The sequence below is a fragment of the Trichosurus vulpecula genome, chromosome 8 (genome assembly GCF_011100635.1).
Source record: "Trichosurus vulpecula isolate mTriVul1 chromosome 8, mTriVul1.pri, whole genome shotgun sequence".
Classification (NCBI taxonomy): Eukaryota; Metazoa; Chordata; class Mammalia; order Diprotodontia; family Phalangeridae; genus Trichosurus; species Trichosurus vulpecula.
In genome coordinates this window covers 163057994-163083260 of record NC_050580.1, presented here as the reverse complement: position 1 = coordinate 163083260, position 25267 = coordinate 163057994, and the positions used below count along the sequence as shown (strand labels likewise).

General features: G+C 36.5%; 1 protein-coding gene across 2 annotated transcripts in view; it reads right to left on the bottom strand.

Annotated features, from left to right (window-relative positions):
* Positions 1 to 25267, bottom strand: part of RFX7 (regulatory factor X7) — a 181508-nt gene that overhangs the window by 25922 nt on the left and 130319 nt on the right. Inside the window, exon 3 of one of the 2 annotated variants that reach the window (XM_036735415.1) lies at positions 6276 to 6358. The exons of the other annotated variant lie outside the window; for it this stretch is intronic. Coding sequence (XP_036591310.1) covers positions 6276 to 6358 — 83 coding nt within the window. The remainder of the gene's footprint in view (positions 1 to 6275; positions 6359 to 25267) is intronic. 2 annotated transcript variants of the gene reach the window in all.

Sequence of the window (25267 nt, the reverse complement as noted above, 5' to 3'; positions counted from 1 at the left end):
AGAATAAGAAATAAGCAAACCAAACTCATAACTGGTCAACTCCTGTTAACATGTAGCAAGGAAGAATTCTTCAATTGAAGTAACAGTAATTCACCATTTCCACCTCTCTTTTCTACCTCAAGTGGTAAGGGCCAAATTTCCTGCAAAGATTATATTTATTTTTTTCAATTACAAATTCATAACAGTGCTTCCCTAAGCTGGCCAAGAGATGCAGAACAGAGAACACACATATGATTTAGTAAAAATAACCAAATGGAAGTTTTGGTGACAATCTGTTTTGCCTAAATTTGCTAGACTGTAAAGTTTTTGATAAACTGACACAAAGAAGTCAATTAGTAGTCTTTAGTTTCCTAGAATTTAGGAAAATACACAACATACAAAATAACTGTACTAGAGATCTAGCTAAAAAGAGAAGATAAGATAGGGAACAAAATTCAGTATCAAGCAGATCTTTGTTACACAATAATATCATTAAAATGTTGTGAAATGGGCAGCATATATATACATATATATGATATAATAACATTAACTTGGAGCTATCAATTTGAGTTCTACATAAGAAAAACTTCTTATTCAATTAATTAAAAACACTAACTAAACCATAACATCTGTTCTTAAATGAATTTTAATTTCATTTTCTTTCTTATATATACCCTAGAAGAAACTGAGAATATTACCACCACTGAAAACTACTGCAGATAAAATGAAGAATTATTTGAAAAGAAAAAGTAGACTGCTAAAGAACAGGAATATGAAAGAATATTTCAGTAAGCATATGAAGATAGAAAAAAAAGAAATAAAGACTATAAGGGAGAAAATGCAAAGAAGACATGTGATTAATGCTAGCTAATATCAGTTTTGAAAATTAAGGGTCATTTAATATTAGAGTTGCATGGACTTCAGAAATTATTCAGTTCGACCCTATACCTGAAGCATGAATCCTCTCTATAACAATCCTTAGCAAATGCTCACTTGGAAAAAAGACTTTTTCTAAGTCATCTCTTTTTTTCTTGAAGATTTGCAGAGATGACGAACTATTGAGACAGTGGGCAGCTCCTAATTTTCACCAAGTTTTTCCTTCTTTTGCATAAAAATTTGCCATTATTATTTCTACCAATATGTGTCTTTTGGAGCTAACCAATGTAAGTCTAATCTTTCTTCTACATGACAACCTTAAAATATGTGAAGACAGTAATCATCATATCCTCCTTCAGTCTTCTTTTCTTCTCCCAGATTAAAAGTCCTTTACCAACCTCATCATCCTTCTCTGTTTCCAACTGATCAATGTTTTAGGACTTCATAATCCCAGTTTAATTTGATAAGACTGAATAACATCAACTGAGAAAGCTATAATGCCTGAAATCAATAGTAGCAGCATTGTACTGAAATTTTGGTAGATAATAAAACTAACCGGTCAAATAAACTACTTCACAAAGCAACCTACTTTAGTGCTAGGTAGTTACAGCTCTTATAATGTTCTTTATATTAAATTAAAAACTGCTTATACTTTTTATCCTCTGGTCTCAGTTAAATTCTCTGAAATGACATATAACCACTTTATTTTTTAATCACAAGATAGTCATTTAAATATCTGAAGGCAGCTATCATATCTCTCCTTAGTTTACTCTTTCATAAGCTAAAGATTTCTTTTAATTTTCAATCATCTGACATGGTTTTCGGCCTCCACACTTCAGTCATCAAACTCTGGACCCACTCTGAAGTATATATCCCTCTTAAAATGTAGTGTTTGGAATTGAATACAATAATCCAGAATGATTTGTGACAAGTAGAGTCCCATAAAGAAGACATTATTATACTTATTAAGGCAGCTCAAGATTCTGTTAGCTTTTTAAATGGTCACATTAAATAACTGACTCACATAGAATCTAGATTCAAAATATCAACTTTACAGAAACAAAACTGGGAGGAGTTTTCAGACAGCAGTTTGTATGAAAACAATCTAGGGGTTTTGGTGAACTTTGAGTTCAATATGTGATAGGACAGCCGGTATCCAGAGAAATAACCACTACAGAAAAGAAACCTGGCAACTGTCTCTAAGGAAGCTACAGTCTTTCCTGCCTCCTCAGCAGCCATTGCCACTCAAGACTCAGAAAAAAAAAAAACAGTTCTTGCCATCAAATTCCATGGCACTGTCAAATTGTTCAACATCATAAACTGACATGATCTTATCAGCAGAAATGACATCAGAGAAAATGAATTACCACTTTACCCCAGGGACTATGAGATCTTTCTATCTGATTTACACCTGCTGTCTCCTCCATACAAGCATAGGTTCCCCAAAAGCCCAGGACTGTTGTACTTTTCTATTTGTATCCCCAGCACTCAGCACACAGCTTTACACAAAGTAAGCACTTAACAATGCTCATCCATCCATCCATTCATTCATTCATTCATTCATTCAGGAAAGTTCATATGATATTGACTGTACTAAGAGAAACAGAGTTCCCAGGAGTAAGGACACGGCAGTTTTGTTATTCTCTGCCTGGTGAGATAATATCTAGAATAATGTGCTATGTTTTGGACACTACATTTTAGGAAGGACATTGATAAATTGGAGTGCCCAGAGAAAGGCAACAGAACAATGAAAGGATTCAAGGTCATGCCACATGATGACCGGAGGCAGGAAGTAAGAATGTTTAGCCAAGAGAAGGCTTAGGGGATATGACAAGCATCTTCAAATTTATTTGAAAAGCTGTCTTATAGAAGGAAGAGTAGGCTTTTTCTGGTGACCTTCAATGGGCAGATTTAGGCTTGAAATAGAGAGAAACTCCCTAACAACTAGCACTGTTCAAAAGTGGAAGTGCTACTTTCATTCTTGACAAGATTCTTGTTCCTTTTCACGTGATAATTACTGGCATCACTTGTACTACGCTGTTTCTTTCATATATGTTGGTCTTCATATTTGCATTTGCTGTTTTATCTGGGCTTTTGCCCCTCTCTTCTCAAAAATTAAATTTAAATTTAAAGCCCTCTTGCTCAGGCTGGCAAGTCTACCAAACACATTCTTTCTAAGCTATCAAGTCCCTTCCAGAATCTCATCATTATGGGATCACAGACCATAGCCCAGAAAACTCAATCCTTCTCTTTGACAACATCAACCTTGTAGGTCTTCTTTTCTTTTTCAAAGTTACCATCTATGAAAAGAAGAAATGAAAACATTACTTGTGCTCCTAATTCTTTCAGTATCCTACCCAGAACCTGAAGTCACCATAGATGGATTCCGTACATCTACTAACTACATAAATGGTACCCACAGAGGACAGTAGAAATAGATAGCAATGGATAGATTTATGATTCTCAGTAGGCTCTCTGTCACAACTTAAACATATGTTCCTAGAAGACAGAATACCTCCCAATTTACCCTAACAAGTCTGACACACAGCTACCTCTAGTCCTGTGAAGTAGAGTCATCAAATACACTGACAGATTGATGTCTATGAATTCCTTTAAGGATTTATGGAGCACAGAATGGTGTTGCTTCTTCAGAATTACCCTTCCCAAGAAGAGTAAGACTCCAATGGTATAGAGGAAGTTCATTATTTTCTTTGAGATTAAGCATTCTCACAAAAGATTCCATTTTGGGGTAGGAACTAGCTGGGCAAAATGTCTTTTGAGTACTGAAAGAAGCTGGGGCAAGGGCATAGAAAGGAAGGTGGGGTGCTGAAAATATCAGGTTGAAGGTAGTAGCAGTAAGATCTCATGACTTGATTATGATAAGCCAACAGTCTAGGAAGATAAAAACAATGCAGGACATGATAAAAAAAATTAAGACCATAACATCCAAGGGGATTTCATAAAAGCCTTTTATTCTGACAGGAGAGATCAAGAGGAAGCACTAGTCTACTATTCTGAATATTATGTTGTATTTGTATGTATAGCATTGTGCTATACACACATAAATACAGACATAAAGTATTTTCTCATTATCATCTTAATTAGCTCCTATATTCCTATGATGTGGTTGGGCAGATAGTAATATTCTCACTTCATAGATGAGGAAATTAAGGCACAGAGACTGAAGTCATTTGCTCATGGTTACATAGTTATCTAGCACAGAATAAGTACCGGAACCTAGATCTCACTGCTTCTTATCTTACAACCTTTCCTTATTGAAACAATAGACAATATGTTTTGATTTGCCATTTTAGTGAGAGCTCTGCAGTAGCTCGGCTTTGTTTACTAAAGCATTTATGTAAAGTTCTATGCTTGTAGGCGGGCTGCATAAATCCCTGCTCTAGATGACACTTCCTCTAGAAGTCTGAAATGTGATGTAATATGAATGTTCAGGTACATATGAATAAAATATGGTAACTTCAGGAATGTCGTAAACCAATCACCTTTCTTCATTAGAAATTAGGTCTGAAATGGAATACCATTTTAGAACATTCCTTTATGACTTAGTATATTTAGATTTCTTTAAGATCTATTTGTCCTCATTCCTAGAGAACTACACATATTAATAGAAGCAAAAAGCTAAGTTTCTTCATATATAGGGCCTGTGATGGCTAGGCATTTTGATGACCTTGCAGAGATTTGGAATTTGAGTGATGGGAAGCCTTACATTCCTGGTCAGGCCCCTCTGATCACAGCTGCCTTATTTCTAGTATCACAAGTTGAAGAAATATTCAGCTTCTCTCGAAAGGCGACCCTTTCCAGAACAACAACTGTAAAGGTCAGACATTTGACCACAGTGGTACTTTGAGGATCTGTAATTCTGTTGCTGTGAGTACTCCATTTACCAACACATATGGAACATAAGACTCAGTGTATATAGTCTTAAGAGTGTGGTGGCAGAAAGCGTCTCTTCATTCTCCATGCAAATTGGTATACTTCTACAACTTGATTAGGCTGTTACCTGAATAAAAGACATAAAGTCTTTCATTAGGTCTATTCTCAAAAATTTTCCAACCTGGGCAGTTGGCATGATCTTCAAGAACCCAGAGTCACCTATACACCAAAGTAAAGCATGAGAAGACTTGAATGGAGAAGCAGAGACAATTAGCCCTTTTTTGTCCTGAATATTCTCAAAAACTTTGACAAACAAGTATCTTCTATGAAATGAAACATCTATTTTGGTCCTAGTATCCTGGTAAGCCTATACTTGGGTGAAAACTGGATATGCCATACAGCAGTGGCATCAAACTCAAATAGTTAGAAAACCACAAATTAACATTATCTGTGTTGTATTTTTATTTTGTTAAACATTTTCCAATTCCATTTTAACCTGGTTTCGTCCCACTCATTTGTGAGCTGAACAAAGCCCAACTCTGTTACCTCTGCCATAGTATCTATATGCTTTAACTGCTAAAATCACATGGGCTCATAGCACAAGCTCTCCACTCCTAATCACTCTCCTTTCATTCATAGCAGAGTATCTTCAAAAGCCTTTTGCCTGAATTTCTAAGGTTTCTGAAGTAGGCACAGAATAATCTAGCTAGACTTCACAATCAGATAATGGCAAGGATCTTAGCAATGGTACTTCCCTGATGAGGCTAATCTAATGATTCATAGTTGCATTAGGGTCATATGAAGATACAGCCTTAAACTGAGTATTAGAAGCAGATTGGCTATGGCTACAACCAAGATTCCTGAGCCCAAACAAAAGAGCAAAAAAAATGCTAAACCAGAATTTTTTCACAAACCAAGTAACCACAGCAGTTGCTAGCATACTCCCTCCAAAATTTTCTAGCCAAAACTTTGGAAGATAAAATAAGATGACATATTAATGTGTTATGTTGGAAGAGAATGAATGAGTGTTACCCAGCACTCTGAAGACATGGATAATCTAGCTGGCTGAAGGAAATCAGCAAGACCATAAATCTATTAAAGTATTTAGGGAGTAGGTCCAAAAAAGAAATTCAGAAAGAACATGGAATTTATCACGAACCTATGGCAATATTTGTATTCTGCAACTTCTCATTTCAATGAGCAACCTAAAAAAAACACCCTCCTATATTTCATTCCTTATCACAGTTATCTGCTTATTTGTGGTTTCCAATTTTCAAAAATGACCAAATGTGCAGCATCTTGTATGTAGAATAAAGCCAAAGTAAGCATTTAGCTTACCTACATACAAGCACCATTTGGTGGAGAAGCCTACAGGTTTTTTACTAAAGTAAAAACTGTATAAATATTAAAAATGACCTTTTCCCCAAGTATTTTCTGAGACAGTTTTAGGAAATATATTATGACAAAAATGGAGGACTCTCTATATGCTTTTTCACTAATGTCAGAGACCAAGAAAATATATATACCTTTTCTCTCCATTGCTGAGACCAGAAGGCAGCTGAAGGTAGAGGTAGAGTTTCTCTAGGTCTGTAAACTTCTCAACTTCTTGCTAGTTACAAAGAATTAAAGAGGAAAATATTTTTAAAAAACAATACATTTCTAAACAAGCTAACCAATCCCCTAAAACAATTAGCAATCAAAATGACTCCAAACAAAAAACGACTTATTCTCTAGTTGTTCAATAGTAAAACTAAATTGCTTCACTAAGTAATTACAGAAAAGGTCAGATCAAGTAGAAACTTTGTTATTACTGCTTATGTTACCAGAATAAATACTGTGATAGATCAAAGCTTTAGACAACACTATTTCCTACAATTTATTTTTCATTGTATTCAAAACGAGGCCACGTGTATGGTGTAGTGGAAAAAAGCACCAGATTGGGAGTTAGGAGACTGACACTGTAGTCCTGATTCTGCCACTAAGTAGTTGTGTGAACCTGGACACATTTCATATGTAAAATGGGGGGGGCAGTGAAGTAAATGTTTTATACTAATGTTTTACCCTTCTAACTTTAAAATTCTGTCATATGATTTATCATTTTCACAGCTGCATGATACCTGTGATAGCTGAAAAGACTGAAGGGAGACCAACAATTCTGTTGACTCTATGAACATTTAAAGACTGTTCTTCAATTCATAGCCGTAATGACTATTTATAGCACCCATCTGAGACTTGCAGTTGGCCTTAGAGCTATCCTACATGTGGCAGTCTGATAGGTTTTTTGCTATTGTTTCCCAACAGTCTACAGCTATACTACCTTGGCTGAAAATGAATTTAATAGCATTCTTCTTTTAAGATGCTTCTTTTGTCCTCATTATTTGGACTTTTCCCAGTTCATAATGTTATTAACAGCATCAATTACAGTTCAAATTCTACTTAATAAATGACAATAAAATAAGAATAATCATATATTAAAAATATGGTAACCCATTCCTGACAATATTCAATATAATAAAACAATACAATTAATGGGTTTGAATAATTTCCTGGAGTTTGTGGTTGTAGGATTTTTTTGTTGTTTTTTGGGGGAATGGAGGGTGTCCAAAACTGTTTTTGTCAATGTGAGGAACTTCTATAGGGAGGAAATTCCTTTCCCTGATGCTTACCAGTCACTCACTTGTAGCTTATAGTCTTAACAATTAAGTCTAAGCCCCTTATTATATAAGTAAGGAAACATGCACTGAAAGGTTAAAAATGTGCCTATGATCATACAGATAGCGTGACAGAGTAGCATTTGAACTCAGGTCTTCTGACACCAAGGCCAGTCCACTAATCCACTAGGTCACACCACTTCTTACACCTCCATAAAAAAGCACATCCAATTAATGAGGTATTCAAGATAGAAAAATATGTCGAGGACAACTAATTCTCTTAAAGAATACATCCACCTAGAAGGTTTTCAACTATTGTTGCTTTTGATTCTAAAAACACTTCCATTCCTGACTACTCATCTTTTTCCAGTACTATAGTTTTGGTTATCCACAAGGCATTAGAAGGGTTCTTCTGGGTTCCTTGGTCTGACTTTCTACATTCTAGTGATCCTCCGTTCAACATTCCCGTTAGATCATCCAGCTTCTGCTTAAACACTTTGAGTAATAGAAAACTAGCCACCTCACACAGTAGGCCATTCCAGCTTTAGTTTGCTGTATGTATTTGGAATAATCTTCGATTACTTGGTAAAAATCTGCCTCCACCCACCCTCTACCTACTAATCTTGGTATGCCTTCTGAAGATAGAAGGGATCAGTCAAAATTTTCTCCACAACCCTTAAAACAAAGATGCCTATATCACATTTCTCCTACATCTCTTCTACAAGCTAAATATTTCTAACTCTCCAACTACTTTTCATGTGATATGATTTAACTAAGTCTTTCTACTATACTGATCACCCTCTTCTGGGCATGATCCAGTTAGAAAATATTTATATAAAACTATAGAGCATAGCACTGCTCATAATACTCCAGGTATGGTCTAATCAGCCCATAGGACCACTAACTCCTAGTTCTAGATACTTTAATTTAATTTCTTAATTCAATCTAAATTGAAGTTGCTTTGACATTTACCTCTCATTATTAACTCACATTAAGATTGTAGTCAACTAAAACCTTAACCCTCTCCCCCCAATAAATGCTGTAACAACACATGACACTTGTTTGGTGATACCTGAGCCTAAGCCCAAGTTTAACTTTAAATCTAACCCTGTAAAATGTTATTATCTTAGCTTTGGTCTACTGTTCCATTCTATGAAGAACTTTCTCAATCCTAATTCTATTGGAATAACTTCCAGCACTGTGCCATATGTATATCTTATTAAGTATGGTTTCTATCATTCAAATCAATGATAAAATTGTTGTACAGCATAGGGTAACAATTAGAACCCTCCTTTCAGCTTGACAAGGAGCTAATAATCAACAATCTTCAGTTCTCACGACCATACATTTGGACCTGGAAGCAATCTTGAGAGACCATCTAATTCAACTCCCTCCCCTACCCCATTTTCAAGATATAGAAAATGAGAAGTAAATTTACCACACAGGTAGTAAATGACAGAGACAAGATCTAAACCCAAGTTCTCTTATTTCAAATCCAATGCTATTTCCACAGCACCACAATTTTCTTATTATTAAACCAGTTATGAATCCCCCTAGTTATACTCTCATCTAGCTCACATCTTTCCACCATTTTTACAGAAGAGACTGACAAGTAACTTGCTTAAATCCAGATAACTGATTATTGGATTTACTCAATTAATTTAATAAGCATTTATTAAGTGTCTACTATATGCTAGCCACTGGGCTAAGCACTGGGGATACAAAAAGAACCAAAGGACTGCTCCTGCCCTCAAGGAGCTTAACATCTAATGAGCTTACAATCTATAGGATCAATCTAATAACACTATGAGAAAAAGAAAAAATATTAGTTGGCTAAGACTTTTAAAAAATTAACTTGTATCATATCTTAGTAACCACAGTTTCACTTTTTAGATGTTCACTAATGATCTGTTTAATAACTTATTCTAGAATTTTGCCAGACCATCTTAATGGTCTATAGTTTCTAGTCAATCTTCAATCTTCAGCACTTCTTCCATAACCCATAATTCCTTAAAGAATGCTGCTGACATTCTCAGCGATTATGTCTCCATGTTCCGTCAGCACCTTGGGATATAATTCCTTAGCCCAAAAGACGAGAACTCACATAAAGAAGCCAATTGTTTTCTTACTAACTCTGCACCTTCAACGCCTTCTTGATTAGTGTTTGTTTTACCCTTTTTGGTTTGTAGATTTTTCTCTCTGACAGACTATGGAAATAATATGACAGGAGTAATTATGTTTTGAATGAATGAAAAAGTATTGATGAACCATTTATTACATGCTAAGCTCTGGGAATACACATACAAAAGCTGGGGGTTCCTATTCTCCAGAAGCTAATATTTTAAGGAAAGTGTGTGTGTGGGGGGAAGAAAAACAGAGAGAGGAAGAGTGGCTGGGGAAGGGCTTTTTGGTCTGGAAAATCACAGAGATGGTGAGTAGAACAAAAGAGGATCCTATTTACATATATTCTCCTTCTGAAAGGGTGGTATTGATTTCACTAAAGTTATTATAATAAAGAAAATAGGTAGAAAGCTATATGCAGGTGAGGAAAGGTACTTTTCTGTCTGTTTCTCCAGAGGTAATAAGCCCCTTTAAATTGTCTATAGTATTTTTCAAAAGCCTCAGTTCTTTTTTTTGCTTTGATGAGTTTGCAGTTCAATGACATTTTTTGCCTTTGTTCTTATGTGACTCTTTGCATCTTTTAAACATATTCTTTTAAAATCCAACATCAGTGGAGAAAACCTGGGGCAGCTACACTTATTTCCTGATACTCTGCCCATTTCTTCATCACTGGGATGATTTGTAATTGTTATTGTAAAAATTTCCTTTTTTTTAGACTCTATCTACTGTCTTCTCTTTTCAAGTCTCTAGTCAAGGGACTAGATCTTTACTAAAGTCTAGTACACATTTGTGACTATGTCCCATTACTCACTTAACTGGACTCTGAAATTTCCATTTGAATGTTTTGTCAATATCTTAAAGTTAACAAACATGTTGAAACTATACTCTTTGCTTTCCCTATCAAAAATTAAAAACCATTTAACTCTTCCCAATTTTCTGATTATAATACAATCACAGATAATAACAGCTAGAATTCATAGAGTGCTTTAAGGTTTGCAAAGTACTTGATAAATACGATCTCACTTGATCCTCACAACAACCCTGGAAGCAGGCGCTATTATTACTATCTCCATTTCACAGATTAAAAAGCCGAGAGGTTTCTAGAATTAAACGCCTTGCCCAAAGACACAGAGCGAGTGAGCTTGCCCGAGGATGGGTCTGAACTCAGGTCTTCTTGACCCCCCATCCAGCAAGCTATCCATTTAGATAATTAGTTGCACATATCTCCTAAACAACTGTGTTGTTTCTTAAGTCCTTGGCTTTTCTTGTCATCCTTTCAAAAGTACATCACCAAATCATAATAACACTTTCCCTATTTTTGTCTATTGGATATTTCTCTTCCTCTCCAAGGGCATTTATAGTTCTTATTTGTGACAACTATGCCTGGATAACTCTTTGAAAATTGAGCTGAATGCCAGATCAACATCAACAACATTGTGACATGACAACTAAATAACCTAATGTACTCTTAGGGTACATTAAAAGAAGAGCACTATCCAAGAGGAGGAAGGTGATGACTCCACTGTACTCCACACCCTGGATATACAACATCAAGAATACGAAGTATAATTCTGAGGAGCCCATTTTAGGGAGGCCACTGATAAGCTGAAGCGTATCCATAGGGTGACCAGGAAAATGAAGGTCCTCAATAAGAACAAAATAAATGTTATTTATATAGTACTTTGACAATTGCAAAGTTCATTATCCTAATTTGAGCCCCATAATAACCCAATAAATGTAAATACATATATTATCATCTCTATTCTACTACTGTGGAAACTGAGGCTCTGAGTGTCTTCCCCCTTGTCATACAGCTAGTTTCAAAGGTAAAACTTGAACCTAAGTCTTCTTAACTTCAACTCTAGTATTCTACCAATTTTGCTATGTTAATTTTTTCAAGAACATGTCATATGAGGGTTGGTTAAAGGAAATGGGGGTGTTTAGCCTGGAGAACAGAAAGTGGTATCTGTTTCCAAGTATTTGAAAGGCTAGAGAAAGAGGTTAGGTGCATTTAATTTACCTGAGGAAACAGAACTAGGAACAATGGATAGAAGTTGTAAAGAGACAGATTTATGTCTGATATAAGGAAAAAATGCCTAGCATTTAGAGTGGAAGCATGGAACAATGGACAATGTGGTGGATTTGAAGTTAGAAAGTCTAAATTCAAATCCTATGACTGACACCAACTACTTATGTAACCTTGGGCAAGTCATTGAATCTCTCTAGGTCTCAGTTTCCCCAACTATAAAATTAGAGGTCAAATTAGATAATCTGAAGGATACTTCTTGCTTTAATTTTAGGATTCTGTGTGTCTGCTCCCAACAATACAGCACTTACTATACTTCCCAGGGTAGGGAATCTATCAGAAAGTTTAATGGTAGACTTGGGATGCACTGGGCTCCTCCTCAGTAGAGCAAAGTTGTAGAAGGGATTCTCGCTTATACACAGGTTGGACGCGGCCTTTGAAGTTCCTTTCCACTCTGATCTTGTGAGCTACCTTCTAGAGGAACAAGACTAGTTCAATCTTGTCAAATTTTTCTATCTGTTTATCTGGCTAGTAGAAGAATATTTTTCAAACCTAACTTTTATAAGGCTCTCATTAAAAAACAGTAAGTAGCTTCTAGTGTCTATCATATTAATTCCAAACTGCCAGAATGCAAGATTAGAGGCTAGATTCCATTTCCCCTTCTATTCCCATGGCCTAGAATGTTGCTTGTGCTGCACACAGCAGGTACTTAAAAACTGTTTACTGAAATGAACTGCTATCTAACATTCAAGATCCTCCAGATGGATGTCCTGTGTCTTCTCTTGATTTCTCATACAGACCCTTCACTCAGACCGAATTTATATTTTGATGAATTTTACACAACTTTCTCAATCCCTACTTTGAGCCTCTGTTTAATATGGAATACTTCCCTTTAAAAAAAATTCCCTTCCACCATTCCCATCAGCATCTTCTACTTTTTCAAAGACAGCTCAAATCTTAAGCCTGGGAAAACTTCCACAATAGACACCATCCATATAATTCTGTTTTCTCTTTACTAGTGCCCTTCATCCCCAACTACCTTTTTAAAACTGTTTTGTATAAATTTGTATTTATTCCATTTATACTTATGCTGTACATATTTATATATGTATTTGTCTCCTCCAATAGAACATAAGCCCCTTTTGTTGAGCAACAATTATTTCATTTTTTTGTACGTGGAACTCCAGAATCCAAGTCAATGCTGAGAACACAGCAGGTGTTTAATAATACTTGAATGATTAATTTGGGTACTGGGTTTGCAAATACATTCTTTGGTTGCTTCACAGTTATGGATATAGCCTTTTGAACTAGACCGTAAGCTCCTTATGGAAAGGATGTTGATTTCATTTCATTTGTACAATGGCTAGAGCAGTCATCTGCATGCAGCAGGCTGTAGTGAATATTCTTCATTGAATATTACTTTTCAGGAATATTTTATTACTCATTACTTTTGCAATGAGACCCATTCCTAGAAATATTAACAAAATTAAACTTCAGCAGTGTTATGCTCAAAAAGAAGTGTTTATGGATTTGGCTAAATTTCTTTCAGCAAGGAGGAAACTCCAATCACTTGCCTGCTTTTTTTTTTCTCTAAAAAGTATCATCATTCCTATCAGTGAATGCAAGTGCTCTTAGGCTGTTCACACTATCAGAAAGCACTCTACCCTGGGTGTCTAGATTTAACATGATCTGTTGGAAAGGGAAAGAGACCCCATATGCGGGCTGTATTAAGAATGCCCATGTAAGATTTTTGGGCTTTTTTTCCAGTCCCACCATTGGGGACTGGACAGGGGAAATAAAATTTCCAGATCATAAGATACAAAGCTTAAAGGGATCTTGGAGAACATCTAGCCCAACTGTTTATTTTACAGATGAGACTTAAGGCCCAGAGAGGTCAAGTAACAGATGGTAAGCAGAAGACCCTATATTCAAATTGAAGTCTTCTGAAATAACATACGTAAAATACTTAAAGCACCACATAAATGCCTAGCTGTTATTAACTAGCATTTTTATAATAATAATTAGCATTATTATTCTAATATACAAGTCCAATTGATTTTAGAAGAGATCTAGGTTTTACAAGTGAAAAGCAACTTATAATAGCTGTCAGGGACATTATATTCTCTGGAAAAACAATATTTAATATCAAATAAGTTGAGTTAAAGATATAAAGACTGCCATTACCAGATGTTATGGTAGATGGACAAGTAGGAAGCATAAACTAAGAAAAGGCATTTTAAGGTCAACATGATGGTCTATGTAGGGAAGACCACATGGGTGCCATGCATAATCCAGACTGAGCAGAGTTCCTAAAAACTAAAGCTTATAATAGAAGAATTTTAAGAATGAGAAAGCACTTCGGAGACTATATCACCTGGAACTGGAAGCAATAATCACTGAAATCCAGAAATGTCAAATAACTTATCCCAAGTATTGCCCTGAGCAGGATTAAGGCTCCAGTCTCTTGTTTCTATTATACTAAATTAGTTGTCATCTTTCCCTGAGTGATTACAAGATTTTAAGGGATGGAGGTAAAGTGGTCTACTCACAACAATAATAGCAGCTCACAATTATAGCTCCCTCCTTACTCATCTCCTATGATGACACAGATATCTTCTACCAGTATCTCCTCTTTCATTCCTCTCACACAAAGGGTCCTTTTCCTTAAGTTTAATCACTACACATGCACAAAAGATTCCATTCCATACCATCTTCTCCAGAAAATTAACACCTCTATCATTCCCACCTTCTCACCTAGGTTCAGTCTCTACTTGTCTACTTTTTGCTTCCCTACTACCTACAAACATACCTATACGTCTCCCATCCTCAAAAAACTCTCCCTGGATCCATCAATCCCTACTAACTACTGTCCCATATTGCTAATGACCTTCAATCCTCACCTTTTTAAAATCTCTCTGCAGCTTCTGACTCTGACTTCTTCTCTCTAGGTTTCCAAGATACTGTTCTTTCCGTGCTCTCCTTCCTGACAATTCCTTCTCGGTTTTCTTTGCTGAATCTTCTTCCAAGTCATGCATGCTAAAGAAGAGTGTCCCTCAGAGCTCTATCCTAAGCCCTTTTCTCCTTCTATACGATTTCACCTGGTGATCTCAACAGCTCCCATAGATTGAATTATCATCTTTAGGTTGATTCTCAGATGTACTTATCTAACCCTAAGCTCTCTCTTAACTTCCGAACTTGCATCTCCAACTGCCTAACAGACATCTCAAACTGGATGTCTCATAGACATCTTAGACTCAATATGCCAAAAATGGAACTCATTTTTCCCCCAAACCCTTCCCACTTCTGAATTTCCATATTACTACTCCTCAACTCCTCACTCCCTCTCACTATTCACATCCAATCTGTTGCCAACCCCTGTCAGTTTCACCTTTCTAACATCTCTCCCATATGCCCCTTTCTCTCTCTCCCCTGGCACTGCCGGCTCTCTACTGCAGATTCTCATCACCTCACACCTGGACTATTACAATAGTCTTCTCTTTGGTCTTTCTGCCTCAAGTCTGTCCTCACTCCAGTCCATCTTCCACTCAGCTGTCAGTTTATTCTTCCTAAAGCACAGATCTGACCATGTCACATACTGCCATTCAATAAACTCCAGTGGCTCCTTATTTCCTCAGCAATCATACGTGAAGTCCTCTGTTTAGCATTCAAAGCCTGTCACAACTTTTCACCCCTCCTATTTTTCTAGACACAACAGGGAATTTCCCTTAGCACTTTACTCTTTGCCACCCACTCTGCAGTCCACTGATACTTTATCCATCAGCAGACTCCAAGTATTTTCACTCACTGGCTGTCTCTTATGCCTGGAAGGCTCTCCCTCCTCATCTCTGCTTCCTGAATTGCCTGCTTTCCTTCAAGTTCCAGTTAAAATCCCATTTTCTATAAGTAGGCTTCCTTGGTGCCCCCTTAACGCTAATGTCTTTCCTCTATTGATTATTCCCAATTTATCCTGTATATATCATTTGTACGCAGTTGCTTGAATATTGTCTTCTCCATTAGATCGGGAGTTCCTTGCCTTCCTTTGTATTCCCAACGCTTAGTTCGGTGCCTGGCACACAGTAGGTACTTAATTAATAATTGTTGATAGACTGGACATAGTCCCCTCCTTTGGCTTCTATACTCTTGCCCTTTCCTGGTTCTCCTACTTCTTTGGCTGCTCCTCTTTTTCTGGATCATCATCTACTTTTTACCTCATTAGCACGGGTGTTCTAGAATTCTGTTCACATCTCTTGTGAATAGCTGTTGAACATCTCACTTACTAACATAACTCCTGTATCATATGTATATAGACGACTCCCAAATTTATATATATTGTCTAGACCACAGATGCGGAACCTGCAGCCTCCAGGCCACACATGGCCTCCTATGTCCTTGGGTATGGTCTTTTGACTGAGTCCAAGTTTTACAGAATACATCCTCTTATTAAGGGGATTTGTTCTGAGAAGTTTGGATTTAGTCATAGGGCCACACTTGAGGACTTAGATGGCCACATGCGGAGGTAATGCTTTACAATTTGTCATTCACTTGTATGAGTATTTCCTAAGGTTTAATATTGGACCCTCCTTTTCTCTTGTCTGCTCTATTGCATTTCCTTCCATGGTTTTAAGTATCATCACTATGTAAATGACTCCTTCCCAAGTCTACATTTTTGAACTCCAGACCCAATTTCCAAATTCTTGCTACACATTTCCACCTGGGTATCTCATTGCACATCAAACTCAACATGTCCAAATTGTTAAACACTTGAAAATTCACAAAATACTTTATTTACCTTAGCTTATTTGAGCCTCACTACAATCTTGTGTAAGGCTAATCTACACTTAGCTCAGTGCCTTGCACACAGTATGTGCTTAATAAATGTTTACTCATTGGCAGGTAGTACAAGTATTATCATTCCCACTTCCCAGATAAGTAAACAGAGTCTCAGTGAAGTTAAAAAATATTACTTGCTCCTGGTCCTGCAGCTGGTTAGTTCTGGAAGTGGAATTTGAACCCAGATTTCTGATTCGAAATCCAGCATTCTGTTCATTAACTGCTTCAGAAAACAAGCCTCAATTCATTTCTGTCTTCCCTCAAGTGTAGGCCTCCTCTAAACTTCCTTGTTTTTGTTAAGGTCATTACCATCCTAGAAGCACACCAGGCTAGAAACTTCAGGATCATCCTTGACTGTTTTCTCCACTTTTCATTTCCAAGTTGCTATTAAATCTACCTCTACACCTCTAGTACTTGGCCCCTTCTTTTGTCTCACACTGCTGCTACTCATTCAGATCCACACCATCCCTCACCTGGACTATTCTAATAGCTTCCTAAATGATACTCCCACTTCCTGGTTTTCCATCTTCCAATCCATCCTTTACCTAGTTTCCAAAATAATCTTCCTATGGCAGATGTCTTCCATATTACTCCTGATAAAAAACAGTAACGAAGTTCCTGACTTTCTCTAGGACAAGTTTAGCTCAATTCAACAAACATTCCACCAGAATGGTTGAGACGTGTGGATGTTCCCCAAGCTGATCCTGGAACAACATGTTGTGACTCTCAAATATCTTAAGTGGCAAATTAGATCAAGTGAGAGAATATCCATTGGGTATACCCATTAGATGAACTTTGGGTTGAGGTGTCATTTGTTCAAGTTCACAAATTATTCTCTGTATTTGTCACTGAACTGTCCCCTATCAGAAGGAATGAAGAGAAGCAGATGTCATTCTGAATAACACAGAAATATCATGGAGGCTTTGATGTAGTTTAAAAATGGGGGGGATGCTCCTCTTGTTTTGTAACCGTATTACAGAATAATCTGGTCTGAATGGAGTGACACATTCCTGGTTTGAATGGCCGTATTTACTAAATTCCAGCATGCTAATATGCAGTGATATGTCCTGTTTATGTAGGGACTCTGAGAGCCCCTGAGATCACCTTAGGACCTAATGGGGCTTTTCTACGAAGGAATCATTGTTTATCAAAAAGGGGTTTTTTTTTTTTGGTAGGGGAGAAGTTTCTACATACGGAGTTAACATATAGGTTAAAAAAAGGTCAGGGGCTAATGGTTCTAGGTTCATCATGAATTTGGATATGGAAGTTTCACATATGGTTTTTCTCTTCAAATCAAATCCAAGGTCATCATGTCCAGAAGATGAAAGAAACCCTGCTTGGGTACAGCATAGTTTCATCTCTATGCCTCTCTTTCACAAGCTTCCTGTGTTCCAAGTATAATGAAACCAATTTAATTCTGTGTTCAAATTCAAAATGCTTTGTTCTGTGATAATTTTCTGACACAATTTGTAAAGAAACCAGAGCTATGGAAAGGGCTACAAAAGGGCAGAAAAGTGGAGAAGTTCTCAAAATGTAGTTTTGTCTTCTTTATGTTGACAATTGATGCATCCCATGAGTGCTCTCCAAAGGACTGGACAGAGAAGGAAGAGAAGACAGTAAAGATTTGAGAGACTGTTTGTCTGTGGTGATTGTCTGGTCCTGGAGAGATAATGATCTGGTAAGATTAGCAGTGTGAAGTACTGGATGCTTCAAGAGTAAAGAAGCATACTCGTGAATCAAGTGTCTAACGTTTGCTGTGGTTGTTTTGAAGAAGGCTGTATTGTATTACCTGCTAGAGATCAGTTAGGATAAAATTATCTAACACCTGTTTTTTTTTTGGGGGGGGGGAATACTTTAGGCACAGGGGTTGATATGATTATCATGAATCCCCAGCTTTTTACATTCTTTTAGAAACTTGATGAGTAAGACATATACAGAAACTTATGTAATTCCGCTTTCAAAAATGCTCTGTTTAATAGTAAAGGATATAATATGTAAACTTTTTGGCAATGCATAAAGAAATTAGTTGGTAAGGAGAACATAAGTTAATTTAAGTTAAATATTACAGACTTGATAGCAACTCTTTAGAAAAAATGAGGTAGAAGACAAGTCTATAAAAACTGGAGAGATTGAATATAGTCTAGGTTTTTAAACATCTTAGTTAAAAGTCATAATCACATCTCTCATTCTTCTCTCTTGTGAAAAAGGGAGTCTTGGCATTTGAAAAGAGAGAAAGCAAGAATGCTACAAAACTGCTGATTGATTAAGAAAGCCTATCATAAGAACAGAAAAGAGTCTTATGAGTGAAGGCATAGTCACAGCCAATGGAGAGATAAGTAAAGCTTGGGATGCTAAAAGGCTCACTGAGGAAAATACACACAAGCCTCAGAGGGTAGTGACTCCAAATTCAGGAGACTGAGATATAAAAACTAGTGTTTCTAATCATAAACTTTGTATATAATTAGCAATGGAATAAGTTGTTAAATGAATACTATGAGAGCACTAAGACAGACATCTTAAACAATGGATGCTTCACAAGTCTGATCTAAAGAATTAAACTCAAATTAAATGTATAACGTTCACTTTAGTTGTTTTAAAGAAGTATTGTATAGACAATTCCTATAGTGTAATAGGTAGAAAAAAATGTGAAAATTACCATAAATATATGGAAGGCTTGTTAATTAAATTTAGGAAAGACACTAATTTATGGATTACAGACTTGATGCTCAAACTTTGTCTATGATTACCATCTATACTTTGACAAGTTTAGTTTCATTGGAAGGTTTGGTGGAGGGGGGCAGGGTTAAGGAGGAAGAGAAACATGAATTAAAAGTTGTGACATGACTGCAATATACATTTTGTTGTTGTTGTTGTCATGTCCTGACACTCTGTGACCCCATTTGTGGTTTTCTTGGCAGAGATACTGGCATGTTTGCCATTTCCTTCTCCAGCTCACTTTACAGATGAGGAAACTGAGAGAAACAGGGTAAAGTGACTTGCCTAGGTCACACAGCGAGTAAGTGTCTAAAGCCACATTTGAACTCAGGAAGATGTCTTCCTGACTCCAGGCCTAGTAATCTATCCACAACGCCACCTAGATGACGCCCCCTCCACATGAATCCTAACAGCCAAATTACTTAAGGTTCAATAAAATGACCAGTAGATTGGGGCCATTTTTAAACAATCCAGGAGGGATCTCTCTCACAGGTAAAACCAGTCCTTACAGCCATCAAATCTTGAAAAAAGCTGTGAATGGTAGGGTGATGAGAACCACTGAACCACTCTGGACTGACAAAGCTGGGTCAGTGATTGGTTGCTAAGACTGGCTCTAACCATTTAACCCTCAGTTCTCCCCCCAAAGATAGCAGAGAAGCTAATGGCATTTTATGAGTTGCAGTTGCATCTCATGATTTCAGTTTGTTAGGAGAAAAACACATGGGCAAGTCAAAAACAAAATTATGACCTCTGCTCTCTCCAATTGTTGCAGGTACTTGAAAAGAGAGAGGAGATTGTGCTTAAGGAAATACTCATTTATATGAAAACTTACCTAGACTAAATCAATGGAAAATATTCTTTATAGCAAACAAGAGGAAAGTTATGTATCTTGAATTGGTTTGCAGACTGCCTAAGACATATAGGACAGACCAGGTTCCAGTGACAGTCCTGGAGTTAAAAAGAAACTAATTATTTTGATCTCATAAACTTCTTAGACATGGAAGTATTCTCATCTGTAGAACCTGTGGATTTCACATTCAGGGGAGGGATAAAAGGAAAGAGTGTTACAGTAGGTGTCTATGCTCCTCCTCAGACTGGTACACTACTTGCATTGTTACTGTAGATGATCAGTATCAATAGGAGGCAAACAAAACATGTACTTGCTCTCAAAAAATCTTAGACTTGTTGAGTCTCTTCCTTCAATATTAAACAGAATGGACCCAGCTTTTAGAAACCAGTAGCCCAGATCTAGCAAATGGGTAAGGATATCCTCCTGACCTCCTAAAACTTAACTTAATTCTTCTCTTCCCTCACGCAGAAGTTCAGGAGCGCAGAGAAGGACATTCAGAGTCTGAAGTGGAAGAATTGAGGGGCAACTATAATAGCCCATTAGAACCACAGGAGTTGGGGGTAGGGATTGCTCATTGCACATCCACGCATCAAGTCTGACTGCACATTCTAGCTTCAGCTTTGAGTTCCTCTGGACCACTGATAAATGTGAAGATTTCACATAACACAATGTATTAAGTGCAACAAAGATGTCAAGAATGATCACCGATTAGAGGTTAATTCAATTTCAGCTAGACAGCCTCTATGGATTTTTTTTTGCAGGGGCGAAGGCAGGGCAATTGGGGTTAAGTGACTTGCCCAAGGTCATGCAGATAATAAGTGTGTCAAGGGTCTGAGGCAGCATTTGAACTCAGGTCCTTCTAACTCCAGGGCCGGTGCTCTACTCCTCTATGGATTTTTGACTCTGGGATTCAAACTTAGATATTAATTACTGGTCTTGAACAATAATTTTACAAAGGAGAATCTCAATCTTGGGTTATGCTTAACTCAATTTAATAACCCTTTTTAGATTGCTTTGTTATTTCTATTTTCTCTTTCCAACTTCATCTTCAATTTTCTCCTATACTGTACTTCAAATGCTTTATAAATAACTGCAGCTTTAAATACTAAATTGTATTCCATTTAATTTTAGTTTTACATTAAAAATTATAATTTTCTAATCAGCAAAAACCTACCTTTTCTCCCTACCCCTCCACCAATCAAAAACAAAAGAAAAAAAAGCCGTTATAAATATGTATAGGCAAGCAAAACAAATGTCCACATTACCATGTACAAAAAAAAGAAGGACTCATTCTGTATACTGAGTCCTTCATCTCTTTATCAGCAGGTGGGGACTGTTTTTCGTCATCAGTCCTCTGGAATCCATGGTTGACCATTGCATTGATCCAAATTCCTAATTATTTCAAAGTTGCTTGTCTACCATTTTGTCATCATTTATAAATTGTTCTCCTGGTTTTGCTCACTTCATTGTCCCATCAGTTAATGAAGTCTTCTTAGGTTTCTACAAAGCTACCTCCGTCATTATTTCTTATAACACAACAATATTTTGTCACATTTATATACCATAACTCGATCATCCACTTTTCCAATTCATGGGCACTCCTTCAGACTTCCATTCTTTGCCATCTCTAAAAAAGCTACATATATTTTTGTATATCTTTAGAGTTTGTTTTGCTTAGCACTAATCTCTCATTTACTCTATCCTCCTCTTAATTCTCCCTCTTCCCTACTATATTTCTGTTGAGTGAAATGTATTTCTGTACAAAACTGTGTATGTACCCTTCCCTCCTTTGACCAGTTCAGATGGTGACTTTCAAGTTTCAGCCACTCCTCCCACTTCTCTTCCTTGTTTGCATACATTTCTACATGAGCAACCTAATTATGCGAGACAATTTTTTTTTCTAATCTTCCTTTCCCTTTTGTGTATTCAAGGCCTTTGATACTGTTAGTTGTGAGGGCTTATGGAAAATTATGTCAAAATTTGGTTGTCTGGAGAAGTTCATCAGCATTGTATATCAATTTCACGAAGGCATGCTTGCCCAGGCTCTAGATAATGGACGATACTCTCACGCTTTCTCAATCACCAATGGAGCCCATGCTTTCAGCATAATGTTTTCAGTCACGTTGTCAAATGCTTTCAATGAGGATGAACATGGCATCAAGGTCAACTACCGCACTGATAGTAAATTCCTCAACTTGAAAAGGCCACAAGCCAAGACCAAAGTGGAAGGAGTGCTGGTGCATGATTTTCTGTTTATGGATGATTGTGCACTCAATGCAGCCTCTGAAGCTGAGACGCAGCAAAATATGGATCAATTCTCTGCTGCTTGTGCTAATTTTTACCTAACAATTAACAAGGAAAACGAGATGCTCCATCAGCCACCTTCACACCACCTATACATGGAACCATAAGTTACATCAAATGGGGAAGTTTTAAATGCTGTGGATAAGTTCACTTACCTTGATAGTGTACTTTCCAGGGATGTACACATTGATAATGAGGTTGACGTACACATTGCCAGAGCTAGCTCCGTAGGAAAGTATGGGAGAGAAGAGGTATTAGACTGACTACCAAACTGAAGGTCTACACAGCCATTGTGCTGACCTCATTGTTGTATGCCTGTGAAACCTGGACAGTCTACCAGTGCCATGCCAGGAAACTGAATCACTTCCATTTGAATTGTCTTAGGAAGATTCTGAAGATCACCTGGCAGGATAAGGTACCAGACAAGAGGTTCTTGCTCGAACTAAACTGCCAAGCGTTCAAACTCTGCTTCAGGGAGCGCAACTCCAATGGACTGGCCACATTGTTCGAATGCAAAAGTATGCTTGCCAAAAAGACTATTTTATGGAGAACTCACACAGGGCAAGCATTCACATGGAGGTCAGAAGTGATACAGGGATACTCTCCAGGTCTCTCTTAACTTTGAAACTGACTGTGTGACATGGGAGACACTGGCATAGGACCATTCAGCATGCATGCTCACACCACAGAAGGTGCTGTACTCTATGAGCAAAGCAGAATTGAAACAGCTCAAAGAAAACATAGGATGTGCAAATTTAGAGTATCCACCCCAAATGTTCACATGGACTATCTATGCCCAACCTGTGGTAGAGCATTCCAAGCTTGTATTGATCTGATGGTTTCTTGAAACATGATGCCAGTCACAGCATTTGAGTAGTGTGATGAGTCTTAATTTTTTTCTTCCTCAATCTTTTTTTTACATTGTTTGATTTTGCTATGAGAGACCTTAAATCTTTTGTTATTTTTTCATTATTTTGCATTTGTTTCAATATTTCTTGTTGTTTTATAGAATCACTGGTTTCTCATTGGTCTATTCTAATTTTCAGACAAGGCTGATACCTCTTGGACCAGGTTGTTAATTCCCTTTCCAATTTTTTCTTCCAAAGCTCTCATTTCTTTTCCATTTTTTTTTCTTGAGCTCTCTCATTTCATTGATAAAAAAACATTTTAAACTTTTTTTTTTAACTTCTTACTTCATCTCTTCCACCCTTTGATCAAGGGTGTGTGTGTGTGTGTGTGTGTGTGTGTGGCTTGTAGATGTTTTGGACTCATTCTTTTCTTTCAGATTTGTGTCTTGAGTGTCTGTGTCACTGTGATAACTTTTCAGGGTGAGATTCTTTTGTTTGGTCATCTTTCCAGCTTTCTTCCTGACTTTCAACAATGTTAGGACCAGGCTTTGTGAAATTCTGGAGAGAAGGCCTGAGCGTCCTGTTGCTGCTTTCTTGGGATATTAAGCATTGTATTATTCCAGGATCTCAGAACAATTCAAGTGGAAAACTTTCAAACTTTAATGTTAACTCTAGCAATATATTAATACATGATTTCATGAATTCTGACAAAAAAGTATCCCATGGTCAATTTGTAGATAAGACTTTCCTCACTTATTTACTATTGTCCTTGAACTATAAATATATAGTCGCTATTTCAGGGTCTATTCTGTGTATACTTGTACAAATATACTTTACTTTATATAAAATACAGTTATATCTATTATTATTAATAAGAAAAAGCAATCAATAAGAATTTATTATAGGTCTACTATGTGCCAGGTATAATAGTACTAGGCACTGGGATACAAATACAATGACTAAAAATTCCAACTCTATCAATTGGACTATGAAATATTCTATTATTATACTGACTTTATATATTTATTTAGATTTTAAGTTTTTGTTATTACCCAGTTCAAACTGTGATGCTTCTTCCTAGGTCCTTATAGCATTCCTTTAAACCTCTGGAGGGGGAAATTCTCTCACCTTTCTATTCATCAATCACTTAATTTAAATCTACTTATTTTAAGCAGTTAGAAAATAATGCTGCTGGTCATTTTAAGAAAAAAGTTGTGGCTTTTTTAAAAAAAAACTCTTCATTCTTAACCCAAATGTACTATGTACATTTTGCTTGGGGAATGATAATTGATAATTTATTGATGTGATTTTTTCTGTTATAATTCCCTCTTGTTTATATCTTGTTTACTATAAAAGTTGAAAAAAATTTATCTTTCACTAGGTCATGTATTTAAAGTTAGATTTAACAACCTAACCATGACAAGAATAAAAGATTCCCTACCCCATCCTGTTCAACAGCCACTTAAGTTATTTTCTAAGTTATTAACTAAGTTATTTTTAAGTTATTTCTAAGTTATTAACTAACTTATTTTTAAGTTATTAACTAAACTGTCTTGTAACAAAGTGGGAGCTGGAGAACTAAAGAAGTTTATATTTTCTTGATTCTTTTCAACAGTTTCTTATTTTACCAGAACACAAATACAAAATAGAAAATAGAAAAAAGAAATAAAAACATCATAAATTTAAATATTGAAACTTAAATGTAAAATAAGAAAGAAAAAAAAGCATGTCATGTGCATAGCAGAACATAGGAAAGGATTCAAAATATGTAACAATAAATCATCATTTCAAGAAAGCCTGTATGACAAATAATACACCTTGTGTTGAGAATTGTCCATCTTTTCTTTGCTTCCTTGTGTTTTCTTTTGTTCTCTGCTGTGCACTTTTTAACTTTGTTCTTTTTTGCCCTCCTCCCACACCCCCCAGAAGGCTACAATATAATTTAGATATGTTTCTTGATATATACATACACATACAGATACATACATACACTTACGCATATATATACATGCGTATATAGACATATACTTTCCCAAACATAATCTACTCCTGATCTTTGTTTTTTATGTTTGTACATATCTTTCATTTCCTATCCTTCCTGCCTCCTCTACTTTACTTCTACCTGCTACCTTGCCTTCCTATTACTTGCCTACCCCCCTCCTCCACCAACCAC